At 42.5% G+C, this 16,037-nt stretch overlaps 1 protein-coding gene across 1 annotated transcript in view; it reads right to left on the bottom strand.

Moving 5' to 3' along the window:
• Positions 1–804: 804 nt before the first annotated feature.
• Positions 805–16,037, bottom strand: part of f2 (coagulation factor II (thrombin)) — a 107,720-nt gene continuing 92,487 nt past the window's right edge. Inside the window, exons 13-14 of the mRNA XM_069895864.1 lie at positions 11,085–11,155; positions 805–2,089 (exon numbers count right to left, since the gene is read on the bottom strand). Of these exons, the coding sequence (XP_069751965.1) occupies positions 1,940–2,089; positions 11,085–11,155 (221 nt within the window). The 3' untranslated portion in view covers positions 805–1,939. The remainder of the gene's footprint in view (positions 2,090–11,084; positions 11,156–16,037) is intronic.

Genomic DNA, 16,037 nt, shown 5'->3' with positions numbered 1-16,037 from the left:
TCACTAATTCCCTTTGTTCCACTGAAGTATTGACACACCTGATATCAGCTTCTCCTTTACAATTTTGAAACTGAACTCGATCATGTTATGATCACAACTGGCCAAAGGTTCCATTACCTTTAATTCCCTAATCACCTCAGGTTCATTACACATCACCCCATTCAAAACCTCCGATCCTCTGGTGGGCTTATCAACAAGCTGCTCCAAAAAGCCATCCCATAACCATTCTACAAACTCTCTCTCCCAAGATGCAGAATCTTCCTGATCTTCTCAATCTCCTTTCATATTAAAATTCCCCATAATTATTTTGACATTTTCCTTCTGACATACTTTTTCTATTTCCAGCTGTAACTGGACCCTATCACCCTGGATCCCTTCTACCTTAATCTCTGCACTCATGTTCTGATTCCCACCCACCCCTGCCAAACCAGTTTAAACCCTCTCCAACAGCTCTAGCAAACCTGCCCACCAGGATATTAGTCCCCCTCCAGTTCAGGTGTTGCCTGTCCTTTTTGAAGGGGTCAGACCATCTCCAGAAGAGATCCCAGTGATCCAGGGAAATTGGGTGGGGCTGAAATGTTCTAGAAGATGCCTCAATTAATTGATCTATTTGGTTTCTACATCAATCATTTAAGGGAATGAATGGAGTCAGTTTTCAATGGAAGAACACATTGTCAGTTTAAAAAGGGGGAGATCAGGGGACCCTGGCAGAAAATATACATAAAGTGGGATTGGTTAAGTTGAGAGACCTATCACTTAAAATGATGGATTGTAGTGAGTGGTGCAGTGAATAAAGCACAAGAGTTGTCTGTGAGCTGAACAGAACTGTTTAATGGAATCTTCACAGGAGTTTACATAATTACAGTTGGCGTGCTATCACAATCACTCAACCTCTGAAGTCATGTGCCTCCCTGAGTTCTTTGTGCTCCCGACCACAAGGAACTCCTGATCCTGTGGGAGCCCGCAATGACAGACACTGGTTTGATAATGGAGTGGTGTGGTTCACCACAGGATAATGCAAGAGTCATGGATGTAGGTGAGACGAAACAAGGGAAAAGTTGGGTAAGGAAGAAAATAGATCCTGGGAAAGAACAGGATGAAACATCTAGAAGGGTGGACTTTTATCCTAAGAATGAGTAAGGCAGGGTGTTTGTGAACTGAGACTGGCAATGGGAGATCATCCAGAGAGGAGAAAGTCTGGATGGTCCATTAAATTGCTCAAATGTTATGGTTGACTCAGAAGTTGAGTACCTTTATAGCTGACACCAATGAATTTTGGGGGAATAGGGTGGGCTCATGAACACTAGAAATCCAGCTATGTATTTATTTCTTTGAAGGAATTACAAAACACTGAAATTGTAAAACAAAGCAGTGATTTTTGGAAACAATGCTTCCAGTGGACTTCTTTTGAAGTTGTATATAGTTTGAAGAAATTTTGGGCTAATGGAGTAACCGAATTTGTGAATTTTAACAAATACAATGTCTGTCACAAATTGGCAAACTTGATGTGTGTATACGGGTTTCACTTTTTTGTGTGTAGTGTAATTAAGTAAATTTCTTTATGGACCAGCAGATCAATAATGAAAAAAGTGACCTCCAATTCACTGTGCACAATAAAATATCTCATTGGTGAAACTCTTGGTTTTAATCACACAGAAATATGAAAGTGAACTTGATTGAATGATATCAATAATGGGTTTTAAAAGCAAGAATCATTGATTGAAGTGTAAACAGAACATTACATTACAAACAGAAGGGATCATATAAATGGGAAAACAATGAATAGAAGACAAATCAATACATTTTGATTGTTATTTTACATTTCATGCACATCAAAAACCAATTCAAACAATGACTGATTTGTTTATTCAAAACCATTCTTAATTTTCTTAGTGAACTCCGACAATGGTCAAACACTCTGCAAAGTGAAACCTTGCCTCTACCGATGGTAAAAAAAGTTTATCATGCTTTTCTTCAACCAGTTCTTTAACCTGAATACATGAGTGTAAAATCCATATTTCCCATCTCTGTCACATCCTTCTCCCCAAGAAACAATTCCAATCAAATACCACCGATTATCTGAAGGATTCTGTGTAAAAATAAAACCATAATTAAAAGAGGTTGGAACTATTTCTGCAAAAGTTACTTGATAAGTTTGGAACTAAATATTTATCTAATGCAGTGGTTCTCAACCTTTTTCTTTCCACTCACGTACTGCTTTAAATATTCCTTATGCCATGGATGCTCAGTGATTAGTAAGGGATTGCTTAAGGTGGTATGTGAGTGGGAAGGGAAGGTTGAGAACCACTGCTCTAGACCCAGTTGTCACTGAAATATTTTGCTTGAGAGAAATTGTCATTGGCCCATTTCCTTTGGAGTAATGAAACCATGCACATAACGAGTCAATTAGGTACGATTAAAACAGTGGTTTTCAAACTTTTTTCTTTCCACCCACGTACAACCTTAAACAATCCCTTAATAATCACAGAGTACCTATGGCATGGGGAATACTTAGTGGTATGTGAGTGGGAAGAAAAAGGTTGAGAACCACTGATCTAATGAAACATGACAGTCTGCAGCTGCTGTGGTTGTAGTAAAAACACAAGACTGCTGGAGGAACTCAGCAGGTCACACAACATCAATCGGAGGTAAAGGTAGATAACTTATGTTTCAGGCCTGAGGTATAAGCAAAAGGCAGGCAGATTCCTGAATAAAAAGGCTGGGAAGAAAGGGCAAGGGGAAGAGCAACAAACAAAAGATCTGGATAAGAACAAAAGAGGAAAGGTGAGAATTAAATGGGGGAGGGTGAGTTGTGAATGCAGAGGTGCAGTAAAGGAGACGGAGAGAAAGGGGAAAGAGAGACAGAGCTAGAAGAAAGGAGAAATAGAGATAGGGGAATGGGGAGGGGGGAGGCTAATGGAAACCAGAGAAATTGATGTTAATACCATCCAGTTGGAGGGTGTCCAGTCAGAATATGAACTTTTGTTCCTCCAATTTGTGGATGATCTCAGTCTGGCAGTACATGAGACCATGGACAGACCTGTTAGCATGGGAATGGGGCAGGGAATTGAAATGGGTTGGCACTGGGAAATCCCTGTTATTGAAGTAAGGTGCTTAACAAAGCCAACTCCTAGTCTGCCTCCAGTCTCTCCGATATAGAGAAGACCACAATGGGAGTACCAGATGCAGTAAATGACTCTGCAGATTCACAAGCAAAGTGTTCATTCACTTGGAAGGACTCTTTGGGATCCCAAATTGTGGTGAGGGAGGAGGTGCGAGTTTCCTGCGGTCACAGGGTTAGTTGTCCAGGGGGCTATTGATGGGAAGAGGAGTGGACAGGGGAGTCACAGTGGTCCCTGCAGAATGCAGAGAGCAGAAGATGGGTCTGGTGGTATAATCACGTAATAAGTTGCAGAAATGGTGGAGGATGTTGGATGTGGAGGCTGGTGGGGTGGTAAGGCCCATTGTTGTTTGTCATCTATATCAAAGATTTAGATTAAAACATTTATGGCATGATTAGCAAGTTTGTGAATGACATTAAAGTGTCTGGTATTGTAAACAGTAAAGAGCTACCAGAGATAGAAGCAGAATCTTGATCATTTGGACAGGTGGGCAGAGAAATTGTAGATTGAATTTAATGTGTAAAAATGTGAGCTGTTGCATTTTCGAGGTCTAAGACCTACATAGTGAATGGTAGGGATCTTGGGAGAGTTGGGGAGCAATAGGTTCTAAATGTACAGGTTCATAGAACATTGAAACTGAATATTGCTTATAGAAGTGGACAGATCATGTTGCAATTGGATAAGACATTGGTGAGGCCCCATTTGGAGCATTGTGTTCAGTTTTCATCACCGTGCTGTAGGAAAGAGGTTAAACTGGAGAAGGTTCAGAGAAGATATACGAGGATAATGTCAAGACTAGAAGGCCTGAGCTGCAAGGAGAGGGTTAGAGGCTAGGGCTTTATTCCTTCATTGTAGGAAAATGAAAGGTAATCTCATGGAGAAACATAAAATCATGAAAGGAATAGATCTTTTTGCCCAATGTAGGGAAATTGGTAACCAGAGGACATAGGTTTAAGGCGGGGGGGGGGGGGGGGGGGTACGGGGAACTTTAACTGGAACCCGAGGGGTAACTATTTTTACAAAGAGGGTGGTAAGTGTGTGGAACAGGCTGCCAGAGGAAGTGGTTGAGGCAGGTACTACTGCAATGTTTTGGTATAAATTGGACAAATACATGGACAGGATAGGTTAAGAGGAATATAGGCTAAACACACGTAGGTGGGACTGGTGTGGGTGGGACATTTTAGTCAGCAGAGGCAAATTTGGCGGAAGGGCCTGTTTTTGTGCTGGGTTAAAAAAGTTAACATCCATTCTGGCAGTTGTGCAAAAAGGTGATGTCAAATGTAAAGAGTGAGAGGAAAGGGATAATATCACTGGAGATGGAATGTAGAGGAAGTGAAAGGGAATTTTTATAACCATATTTCAAATACTGTCTTACCAGTTGTCCTATGTAATTGCTGTAAAATATATTCACTGTTGTACACAAATCGTCTTGCAATAAAATCCATTGTATTGTTTCCCTTCCTAATTACTTGGCATACACTTAGCTTACCTGTCAAATTATTTTTGTACAAAAACCTTGTACAATCTTGGTCCATCTGAACACAAAAAAGCCTTTAATTTTTTTTTACTTTAAAAACTCCTTCCTTGGGAAACCGAGGATAGCACTAGATAAATTAACAGAATGGTATAAACAAGGAGGCTTACAATTGCCAAACTTCAAAAATTATTATAGAGCCGCACAATTAAGATACCTATCAGATTTTTATCAAACAAGGGAAAAACCAGACTGGACGAGATTAGAATTAGATAAAATAGGGGAAAAGATACCTGAACACATATTATATAAATGGGACGAAAAATTGGTACAACATAGAACTTCTCCAGTATTACACCATCTCCTTAATATTTGGAAAAAGATTAATGTAGAAAGAAATAAAACAAATTATCAATTACCAAAACTAATATTGACGCAAAATAAGCTACTCCCTTTTACAATAGACAACCTTTCCTTTAGAAAATGGGAAAAAAAAGGGATTAAAAGAATAGAAAATTGTTTTTCAGGAAGTAGATTCTTATCCTTTGAACAAATGAGAGATAAGTACAATATAACTGGAGATACAGCGCTGGCATATTACCAACTGAGATCCTACTTGAAAGAGAAATTAGGAAGCAATTTGAGTTTACCAGAGGGAAGTAACCTTGAATATGTGATTACAGATACAATGTTAATCAAAAGATTTATAACAAATATGTATATTAAACTGCAAGAAAAGGAGAATAAGGAAACAAATGGTAAAACTAAACAAAAATGGGAACAAGATTTAAATATAAAGATAAAAAAGGAAACATGGGAGAAATTATGTTCTGGAATGATGAGAAATACAATAAATACGAGGTTACGTATGATACAATATAATTGGTTACACAGACTATACATTACACCGCAAAAGTTAAATAAATGGGACCCAACAGTATCTGATAGATGTTTTCGATGTATAAAAGAAAGGGGAACAACAATTCATGCAATCTGGACATGTGAGAGAGTAGAAAAATTTTGGGATGATCTCAATCAGATATTAAATAAAATAACAGAAAACAATATACCAAAGAATCCAGAGATCTTTCTCCTAAGTAACATAAAAAATAAAGAATTTGGAATTGACTTGGAGGATGCACAAAAAAGATTTGTTAAGATAGCCCTAGCCGTAGCAAAAAAATGTATTATGTCAACCTGGAAATTGGAAGATAATTTGAAAATACAACAATGGTATATAGAAATGAATAAATGTATTCCATTAGAAAAAATAACATATAGTTTAAGAAATAATATTGAAATATTCGAACAAGTATGGGAGCCTTACATTAAATACAATAGCGAAAACCTACCGGGGACAAACATTACCTAAGTTGATGGAAGGAGAAGGAAAGAAAAGAATGGACTCTGTAGAATTTCTGGTGTATTTTTGTTGAATGACAACATTGTCTGACTGAATTAATGCAACCTAGATTGTATACCTAAAATGGATGAGGGGGGGGGGGGTGGGGGGGTGGCTTGGGAGGAGGGGGTGGGGGGAGAAAAAGTCACTGTAAATGTGTGAAAATGAAAAAGTGTATATCATGGCTATTGTGATTTATGGTGTGAAAAATAAAAAATTTAAAAAAAAAATCTTCTATGCTCCGGGAATAAAGTCCCAGCTGCTCAACTTTTTCCTGTAATTCAAACCCTGAAACCCCGGCAACATTCTCGTAAACCTCCTCTGCACTCTCTCTATACTGTTTATATCCTTCCTTCCTGTAATTTGGCAACCAAAAACTGCACACAATATTCCAAATTTGGCCTCACCAATGCGTTATACAACTTCAACACCACATCCCAACTCCTGCACTCTATACTCTGATTTATGAAAGCCAACATACTAAATGCCTTCTTCACCACTCGATCCATATGATTCAACTTTCAGACTCATGTGCCATGAGTCCCATATCCCTTTGTTCCACTGCCCTCCTCAATTTTCTACCATTTAATATGTATTTCCTATTTTGATGTCCTACCAAAATGTAGCACCTCACATTTATCAGTATTAAACTCCATCTGACATCTTTCAGCCCACTCTTCTAACTGTCCTATATCACCCTGTAAGCTTTGATAATCTTCCTCACTGTTCAAAACAATGCCAAACTTTGTATCATCTGCAAATTTAGTGGATCTGCAAATCCACTTTGCCACCCTATCATCTAGATCATTAATATATATGACAAACAACAATGGACCAGTACCGATCCCTGAGGCATTCCACTCGTCACTGGACTACAATTCGACAAACAATTTTCCACCACTATTCTCTGGCATCTCCCATCCAACCATTGCTGAATCCATTTCACTACTTCATCATTAATACCTAATGCTTCCATGTTCTTTACTAACCTCTTATGGGGAACCTTATCAAAAGACTTACTAGAGTCCAAATAGACAACATCCATTGCCTTTTCCTCATCAACCATTTTAGTAACCACCTCAAAAAACTCTCTAAGATTTGTTAGACATGATCTACCAGGTATAAACCCATACTGACTACTCTGAATCAATCCCTGTCTTCCCAAATAGTTCTATACACCATCTCTAAGAACACTTTCCATTAATTGATCCACCACCAATGGCAGATTTACAGGCCTATAATTACCAGGTTTACTTTTGGATCCTTTTTTGAACAGTGGAACAACATGAGCCACCCTCCAGTCCTTTTGCACTTCCCCCATGGCCAGTGACATTTTAAATATTTCCATCAACGCACCCACTATTTGTTCACTAACCTCCCTCAGGGTCTGTGGTGAATGTCTGCCAAGCTGCCTGTCTCCCCCTCTGGTGAGCCTTGCTGTACTAACATTGACTGTGCATTATCTCTACTGTTAAGGACACTCCCCTTGGATATAACTGTATATGCACCTATTGTCTCTCATTATTGTACCATGAGTTTCTGTTAATAAAAGCCATGATTATTGTTTGACCACATCGTCTTTGTCTACTTCATCAACTGGCACTTCAATATTATTAGCAGAAATGGATGCAGCACTCAAGCCAGAGCGGCTGATAATCGACCCGTCTGCCCTGAGGGCCAGAGGAATTTTTAACCACTGGATTGCTTGTTTCGATTACTACATGGCTCGAAACAACGTGGTTGATGAGGCGATACAGTGGGGCCACCTGAACTCACTGCTGGGTGAGGTCCCTTTTGCCTTAATGCAAGGAGATACCACTTTGGTTATACCCTGGGAACGTCTGACTGTTTACTATGCAGCGCCACGGAACGTGGTGCTTGCTCGACACCAGTTGCTGACTAGACACCAGAAACCCAGGGAAAGTGATGCTGCCTATGCACTGGCCCTCGACTCACTGGCAAACGAATGTGATGTCAGGGCAGTCAATGTGCAACAACAACGCAATGCCTTGAAGCTGGATGCTTTTGTCAATGGGATTGACTCCAGTTACATCCGACAGAGGCTGCTGGAGACGGAGCCCTTAACCTACGACCGGGCAGTCAGTCTAGCCAAAACACTGAGAAGTTCCATGCAGTCCAGTGAAATGCTAGAAACTGAAAAGGAAATAACCAGGAGTGCTGGAACCCTGAAGGAAAGAAAAGTGCGAACTCCTGAAAAATGCTACTTCTGTGATAAGAGCTGGCATCCCAGACAGAAGTGCCCGGCTCGGTTTGCTACCTGTAGTTATTGTGGGAAACTCGGCCACTTAGCTAAAACGTGTAAGGCAAAAAGTACTCCCACTGATAAGAAGAAGAAGAAGAGAAGCACCAAGAAAATGTGTCCTGGAGCTGCAGGAATGGAAGACAACTGTGAAAAGGGGGAATCTTCAGACGAGCAGGCTGAATTGACTTCAAGTGACGACGAGGTGAGATCCCCTGTGATAGCTCAATTGACTGTAAAGCTTGGGGGATGTTACGGACTGGAATGGTTGACTATGAAGGGGGAGGTGAATGGTGAGACTCTTGCTTCCACTATTTGGGCTCTCCATGGGCTGGTGCTGGGTTCTATGACCCCTTCAGCTTGGAGCCATTTGACCTCCACTTTAATGAAGGCTCTATCCCTGGGGCTGTACATCTACTCCTAGGCTTGCAGTTGGGGGTGAGGTGGAGGGACCCGGAGAGTAGAGAGGCTGCAGGTCATGTTCAGGGGGGTCAGCCGGTTGGTGTTGCAGACCGTGAGGGGCAGGTGGGGGCTGTTGAACTACATGTGGACACACTGTAGCTGGGATTGGAAGTCCAATCCCAGTATGACCGGTGCGCAGAGGTATGGCATGATCAGTTTAAAGTTCCTGTACTCGGTGCCCTGCACAGTGTGTGTCATGGTGCAGCAGCCACTGATCTCAGCCAAGAGGGATTTGGAGGCCAAGAAGACCTTACATTGGGTCAGAGTCACCACGAGGGAGTATTGCTGTACAGTACCAGGGTGGATGAAGCTCTCAGTGCTTCCGGTGTCAAATAAACAGTTCGGAGGGTGGCTGTTTACCTCAACGCTCATCATGACTTTGGCCAGTTGGTGCGGGCTCTCTTGGTCATGGATGATGGAAGCGAACGTCTGGTCACTGCCTGAGTCACTACTAGGTTGGTTTGGGAATGCTTGCCAAGATGGCCACCCCCATGTTGCACATACGTTGCTATTCCATGTCACCGGAAGTGGTGCTACCCCAGCTTGTTGTCCCCAGGGCCCCATCGATTTGTCCCATGCCACCAGAAGTGGAGCCGGAAGTGGTGCTGCCCCAGCTTGTCGTCCCCAGGGCCCCATCGATCTGTCCCCAGCCACCGGAAGTGACATCTAAGGTGAAGCTGGAGATGGGGCAGTCCAAGATAGCTGTGGCTTTCGGTCACATGTGGCATTGCTGGGGGCAGGTTGGGACCTACAAACTTTCGTGTAGCACCCTTTCTTCCTGCAAGCGAAGCATGTAGCATCTCGGGCAGCTCTTCCGGGGTGTTTCCCATGCCTGCAGAGGTAGCACCTCTGGCTCTCAATGATGGCAGCAGCGATGTGGGATCCTGCATCCCAATATGGCAGCGCCCATGTCCCCCACGCGGTGGCCATGTTGCCTGGAAAGAATGCTTCGGGACTTTGCTGTGCCATCTCCAGTAATTTAGCCAAGTCCACAACTTCCTGCAGGCTTCAATCACCCTTTTCCTGAAATCTCTGATGTTGTTAGAGCTGAACCCACCCATTCACACATCCTGTATTAGGCCTTCGAGGTCGGCCACTGCAGAGACTTCCCAGCAGTCACAGGCATGCCCCAGCTGTCACCATGCCTGCATATATTCAGCTGTTTTCAGCTGCCCAGGAGGAATCGTGTGTATATGATGCTCGTCGGGGCCCAGTCCAGCTTCTGCAGAAACTCCATCTCTTCAGAGTAAGTAGTAAAGTCTCTTATTGCTTGGAAAACCCAGTGACTGACTTGAGCGAAGAGCACTTTCCTCTTATCTTCTTCGCTCTGCACATCGTTGCGCCTCATGAATGTGTTGAGGCAGTGCACCCTTAGTGACAATGTCTAATTTATCCCCCCTGTACTACTTAGTTCACGGTCTAAAATTAAGGTGATTAAATTATACTACCAATCAACCACAATCAGACAGAGAATTGTGATTAACAGGCTTTAATCACCTTAAAGTGTCAGCACAGCTTGCATGTAGCTAGCCCGGTTCCAAGGCAGGTACTGAGGGAGGGGTTTGGGCGTAACAGCCTTTATGGGGATATCTGGGAGAGAGGAGTCTGTACTGACAATAACCACACCAGCAGTGCGAGTATAAGACAGCTTTAATAAACTAATATGTACACTACGAGGTCTTGTCTCTCTGCAAGACGAACCTAGAAGGCTAGACTGTAGCTCTGGAATGCTTTATATACAAGGTCACCGGGATGACCCCTGGTGACCTAGTAGTGTAATTACATATCAACACATTGTCACAGGTTCAGGGGACAGGCCAGCCCACACAGTACATGCATACATCTATATACATAGTGGTAGCACCATACCCATGCTGTTTAAAAATTGTCCCCTATTTATTTCCTCTCTCTCGCTGTGACCTTCCCACAGTAAAATTTATATTTTCATTTTAATCTATTCTTCCTTCACGTCCCTGCACTCATACAAAAACAGGTGGGGGTATTTCTATCCCAGAATGAAATTGCCCGTTTCACACTTGCCTGATTGCAACATCGGCGTCTGCAGGTGCTTGGGGATTGTACTAGGGGTCGAAGCCATCTATCCCAGCATTGAGAAGATTTTCCTTTCACACTAGAAACTTTAAGGCCAATTGGCACCTCTTGCAAGTGTGAAAGAAGCTACAGACTGGTGGAGCAAGAGAGAGGGAGGCTCAGAAGATTTAGAGAGATGTAGAAAGATTCCTTCAGGCAGTGACTATAGAACATCAGTAACATCACACATTCATTTTTTTCCACTAATGTCAGTAAACTGCAGTATTTTCAATAGCTATAAAATGTGAAAGAATCGTAAAAATATATAGTAACCTTCATTACAAAAGGACCACCACTGTCACCCTCACAGGCATCTCCATGCTCCTTCTCTTCTGGACTGAAACCTAGTGAGTAAGAAATAAATCAGTTTATTCTAGAAGTCACATATTGTGGTGATCAAAGAGCTGTGCTTTCTTTAGAGACGGCTCCGACATGTATTGTTCATCATGTCACTTGTTGCAGCTGTGCGCTCTTGGTCCACTCACATTCACTGCGTCACAACCATATGCTTATCACACCCACTTGATTTATAAAAGCTTAGAAATGGATGTAAAGAACACATTGATTCCAATCTGTCAAATGGCCTCCAAGGAATGGTATTCATCATTCCCATTGTTACTCCTTCCTTCATTCTCCCTTCTTTATTCCCCAAGCACCCAATTTATTTGTTTCTCCTTTTTTAGTCTACCATCAGTAAACATCCTCTCTTTATTGTCACCTTTCACTTTTTTTCACCCTCTTTTGCTGCTCCCCTATCTTTCTTGGATCTTTGATTGTCTGTCCATCACTTTGCATCTTCATTCCTTTCCACTGTTTCCCCTCATGCTCTCTCTATCACTCGGCATCCTGCTCATCTTCACCCTGTCAATCATCATCCTTCTCCCATCTTCATTCTACCAATGATCAGCATTTTTCTACCTTCACTCCTACCATTTGGAAACCAGATGAGTTTTATGACAATCTTTACATGGTTACGTCATCTTTTTTTCCCCTGATATTAATTAGTTACTTGCATTATGAGCTCCCGTTTTAATAAAATGGGATTTTCAGTGTAAGGGATAGTATAGACAGGAAGGACTGAAGGATCACAGTTAACATTTAACATTTCACACAAGCACAAGTCACAGCCCAGCGATAATTTGATACATTGGAAGAACTGAGAAAAGATTTGTCACAATCTGTTTCCAGATTTGATACATTTGCAAAGCCATTGTGATTTTGCAAGGAACTATGCTGATGGCTGGAGAGAAGGCAGCTTTTTGAAGCTGCTCTGCTGGCCTGGCTTTCTGTGGAATTCAGTGCAAACCATGCTCTGTGAATGACTGGGCCTTTTCAGTGGATTGACCTGTGCCAGGAGGGTCTTTTTTGTGAAGCAAAGTGCTTCATTTTGATTGTGACGAACAGTGGAGGTCACTTGGAGAGACCGGTGCCAGGGTCTCCTTTGTGGAGGTTCGAGTTTTGCCTGCAAAGGACCAGGAGTGTTATGACCACAGCTTATGTGGATAGACATTTCTTAAAAGGCAATGCAAGAAGAATTTGTGAGTCTGTGGGAGCCACAACTCCAGTCTTCCCATCAATTCATCATTAATTCTGGGCAAAAAAAAATCAAAGGCCCACACCTCAACACTGAATTTGAAAGACTGAACTTTGAAGCTACTTTCTAGGTTTTGGCCTAGACTGTGAAATGCACACACACACACACACACACACACACACACACACACAGAGTACCCCACCCACCTACACACACAGCCCACCCATACACACACACACACACACACAGTACCCCACCCACCTACACACACAGCCCACCCATACACACACACACACACACACACACACATACTGCCACCCATACACACACTCACACACACACACACACACACACACACACACAGAGTAGATTTTGTGTTAAGGATAGTTTAAAAGTTAAGACTATAGTTTAAGAGTTAGAAATAAAATTAGTGTTTTAAAATTAAACACCGTCTGGTTCATTGTCTATTGCTGCTCATTACACATGGTTTGTAACACTTGAATTTCAATTTCCCAGCAGCCGAGGTGAAACTTTAACTTAATGTTTTTAAAATTAGAGATAATGCACCGTTACAGGCCATTCATCCCATGAGTTCGCGCTTCTCAATTACACCCAATTGGAATGTGGGAGGAAACTGGAACACTGGGAAGGGGGAAACATGCAAACCTCTTGCAGACAGCAATGGATTCGAACCTGGGTTGCTGGTGCCGTTAAGGCATAGTGCTTACTGCTGTGCTAACCAACCATGTTTCTGGATTACTGGTCTACAACTCTGGCTGCATGTCCACTAAATTACGCACTCCAGGATTATATCTCACCTATGTGTAACTTTAGCAAATCACCCATACTTCACATTTATCATGAACGTTAAAATAACGAAGTTGTATACCTGGATTTCATGATAGACATGGTTGGTGAAGATGGGTTGGGGGTTTTTTGTAGGAGGCACAAGCTGATTGGCTCCTACACTGAAACTCCTGAGTAATAATTGCTATTTAGGAAAGGTGGATGCTTAGGTAATTCTGGGATTTGGCCTAGCAATGGGGCATTCAGCACCATCATCCCTTAAGACCATAAGGTATTGAAACAGAAGTAGGCCATTCGGCCCATCGACTCTGCTCCACCATTCCATCATGAGCTAATCCATTCCCCCACTCAGCCCCACTCCACTGCCTTCTCCCCATAGCTAATGCTAGCCTGACTATTCAGGTAGCTATCAATTTTGCATTAAATTTGCCCAATGACCTGGCCTCCACAGCCGTCCATGGCAAAAAATTCCAGAAGTTTGCCTCAAAACAGATTAGTAAACTCTAGGACCTGGGCCTCAATACCCAATTGTGTAAATGGATCCTGGATTTCCTCACCTCCAGACCCCAATCAGAGCAGATTGGCAAGAATATTTCCTTCACAATCTCCATCAGTACCGAATTACCATAGGGCTACATACTTAGCCCCCTGGTCTCCTTGCATTACACCGTGGCTTGGTACAACAACAACTCAAAAAATCAACCATCTACAAATTTGCTGACTATACCCCACAGTAGAGAGTTGTATAAAAAGGGGGACAATGAGTCAGCATAAAGTAGGCTGAATGGTGTACTAACAACAACCTTGCACTCAATGTCAGCAAAATAAAAGAGATGACTTTTGACTTTAGGAAGGGAAAACCAGAGCTGTACGATCCAGTGATCATTGGGGAAATCAGAGGTAGAGAGGGTTAGCAAATTTAAATTCCTGGGATAACCATTTTGCCACTGGCATCCCAGTTAATTGGCTGTGCAGTGTCCCGGGATAGGAAGCTATTTGTGCTGTTTCTACTGGGCCATCTTTAGCTGGGATATTGACTGCTTTTCTACTGAACACAACTCATCTGCAGGGATTGGAGAGTCTCGCTTCGAATGGAGTGGAAATGGATGGAAATTGTCCTTTTTCCACTAGTTTAATTGGCACGCTGGCAGCAGCTGACACCAGGGATATGAGTCGGGGTCAAGGCCATCAATCTTCAGCACATTTTGACATCATTTGACACCATCATGCTGACTTTTGTCTTTTTCCACTGGACCCTTAACTGGTTAATTTCCCATTAGTTCCTGGGACAAGATGCCAGTGGAAAAGGATCTTTCCAGGATCCAGTCAATGTTATTGTGAAGAAAACATGTCAGCACCTCTACTTCGTCAGAGTTTGCAGCAGTTTGATATGGCATTGAAAGCCTTAAAGTGTGCTGACCGTTGTAACATGGCTTGGTAAGGGAGGCACCAATACCTCTGAGTGGAAAGCCCTGCAAAAGGTATGGGCACAGCCCAGTACATCACAGGCAAACTCTCCCCCATCATCGAGAAAAACTGTATAAAAGGTGGCTTCGGAGAGCAGCAGCAATCATTGATCATCCACACCACCCAGGACCTACTCTGTCCTCGCTGCTGCCACCAGGAAAGAGATAAGATGCCACAAGACTCGTACCACCAGGTTCAGGAACAGTTGCTAACCCTTCACCATCAGACTCAATCAGGGACGCATTTAAGGATTCGGACAATGGTCATTATTTATTAGTGAATATTTTGTATTGAACAGTCAGTTTGTTTGCATTTCTTAATTTGTTTATATTTTTCTCTTTTGATTACATATCTTTTCTTGAGTACAATTTTTTTTGCACTATTAAGAAGTAGGAATTCTGTCTGGATTGCTGGAAAAAGAATCTCAGGGTTGTATGTGATGTTATGTCTGTACTCTGACAATAAATCTGAACTTTGAATGTTGGAAGATTCTCTGTGGGACCTGGGGTAATTTGCTAAAGTGCCTTTTCCTTCATGATATTCAAGATTCTTTTATTGATATGTAAAATAACAGAAAATGTAATTGTACATGAAATTTCCTTTAGTCTGCCATAAGGCAAGCAAAGAGTCATCATTAATATTGCCTGATGCCCCTTGCATAAGAGAAAGAGAGGCAAAGGAGAGTTTGTCAGAACGACTGATTTGGCTCCAGCACTGTCACAGCCTCTGCAGCCACACAGACCCCCTGTTCTCTTGGTTCACAATCCAAGCTCCAGATCCAAACATCAGGACCCTTGCTGGTCCTCTGCCACGGTCACCACCCTGTAGAATAGTTTCCAATGCTTCTCCTTCTCAACGCAGTGTTTCTCCCTGTTTTTGTGCCCTACACTGATCCCTATACTGGAGTCGGCAAGCCCTCGAGGCCAATGCCAGCGCAGGCAAAGACCCCGCGGTTGCAGGATTTTAAATAAAAACATTGATGGCTCCTTTAACAGGCCATTTAAAGCCTGTACGGAGCCGTTGGCAATTAGGACTCGGTGGTGAGGCCCCAGAGAGGAGCATTGTGTCTCCGCTCTCCTTGGGTCTGCACCAGCGCCAGCACTGGTTCCAGCAACTCCAGCAGCGCCACCAATTTTTTTTTGATGATATGTGGTCATCCTGAGTTCATTAAGCTACTATGAAGAGATCATGCGCACAATGTAGGCCATGGTGAACAAGTCCCTCCATGTGGCCAAATCCACACAGATTCTGGCAGCAGCTCTTGGTCAATATGAAAGTGAAGGAGTAAGGGATGGATGCAAGTGAGCATTTTCCCTGTGAGAAGGAGCAATGACTAATAATTAGCACATCGTGACTTGTCATCTATTTTAAAGACAGCAACTACATCCTCACTGCTCGCTTATTTTGCCATCTCCTTA

The sequence above is a fragment of the Narcine bancroftii genome, chromosome 1, assembly GCF_036971445.1.
Source record: "Narcine bancroftii isolate sNarBan1 chromosome 1, sNarBan1.hap1, whole genome shotgun sequence".
NCBI classification, from domain to species: domain Eukaryota; kingdom Metazoa; phylum Chordata; class Chondrichthyes; order Torpediniformes; family Narcinidae; genus Narcine; species Narcine bancroftii.
Note: the sequence above shows the minus strand (reverse complement) of the source record. Positions and strands in the feature narration are given on the sequence as shown.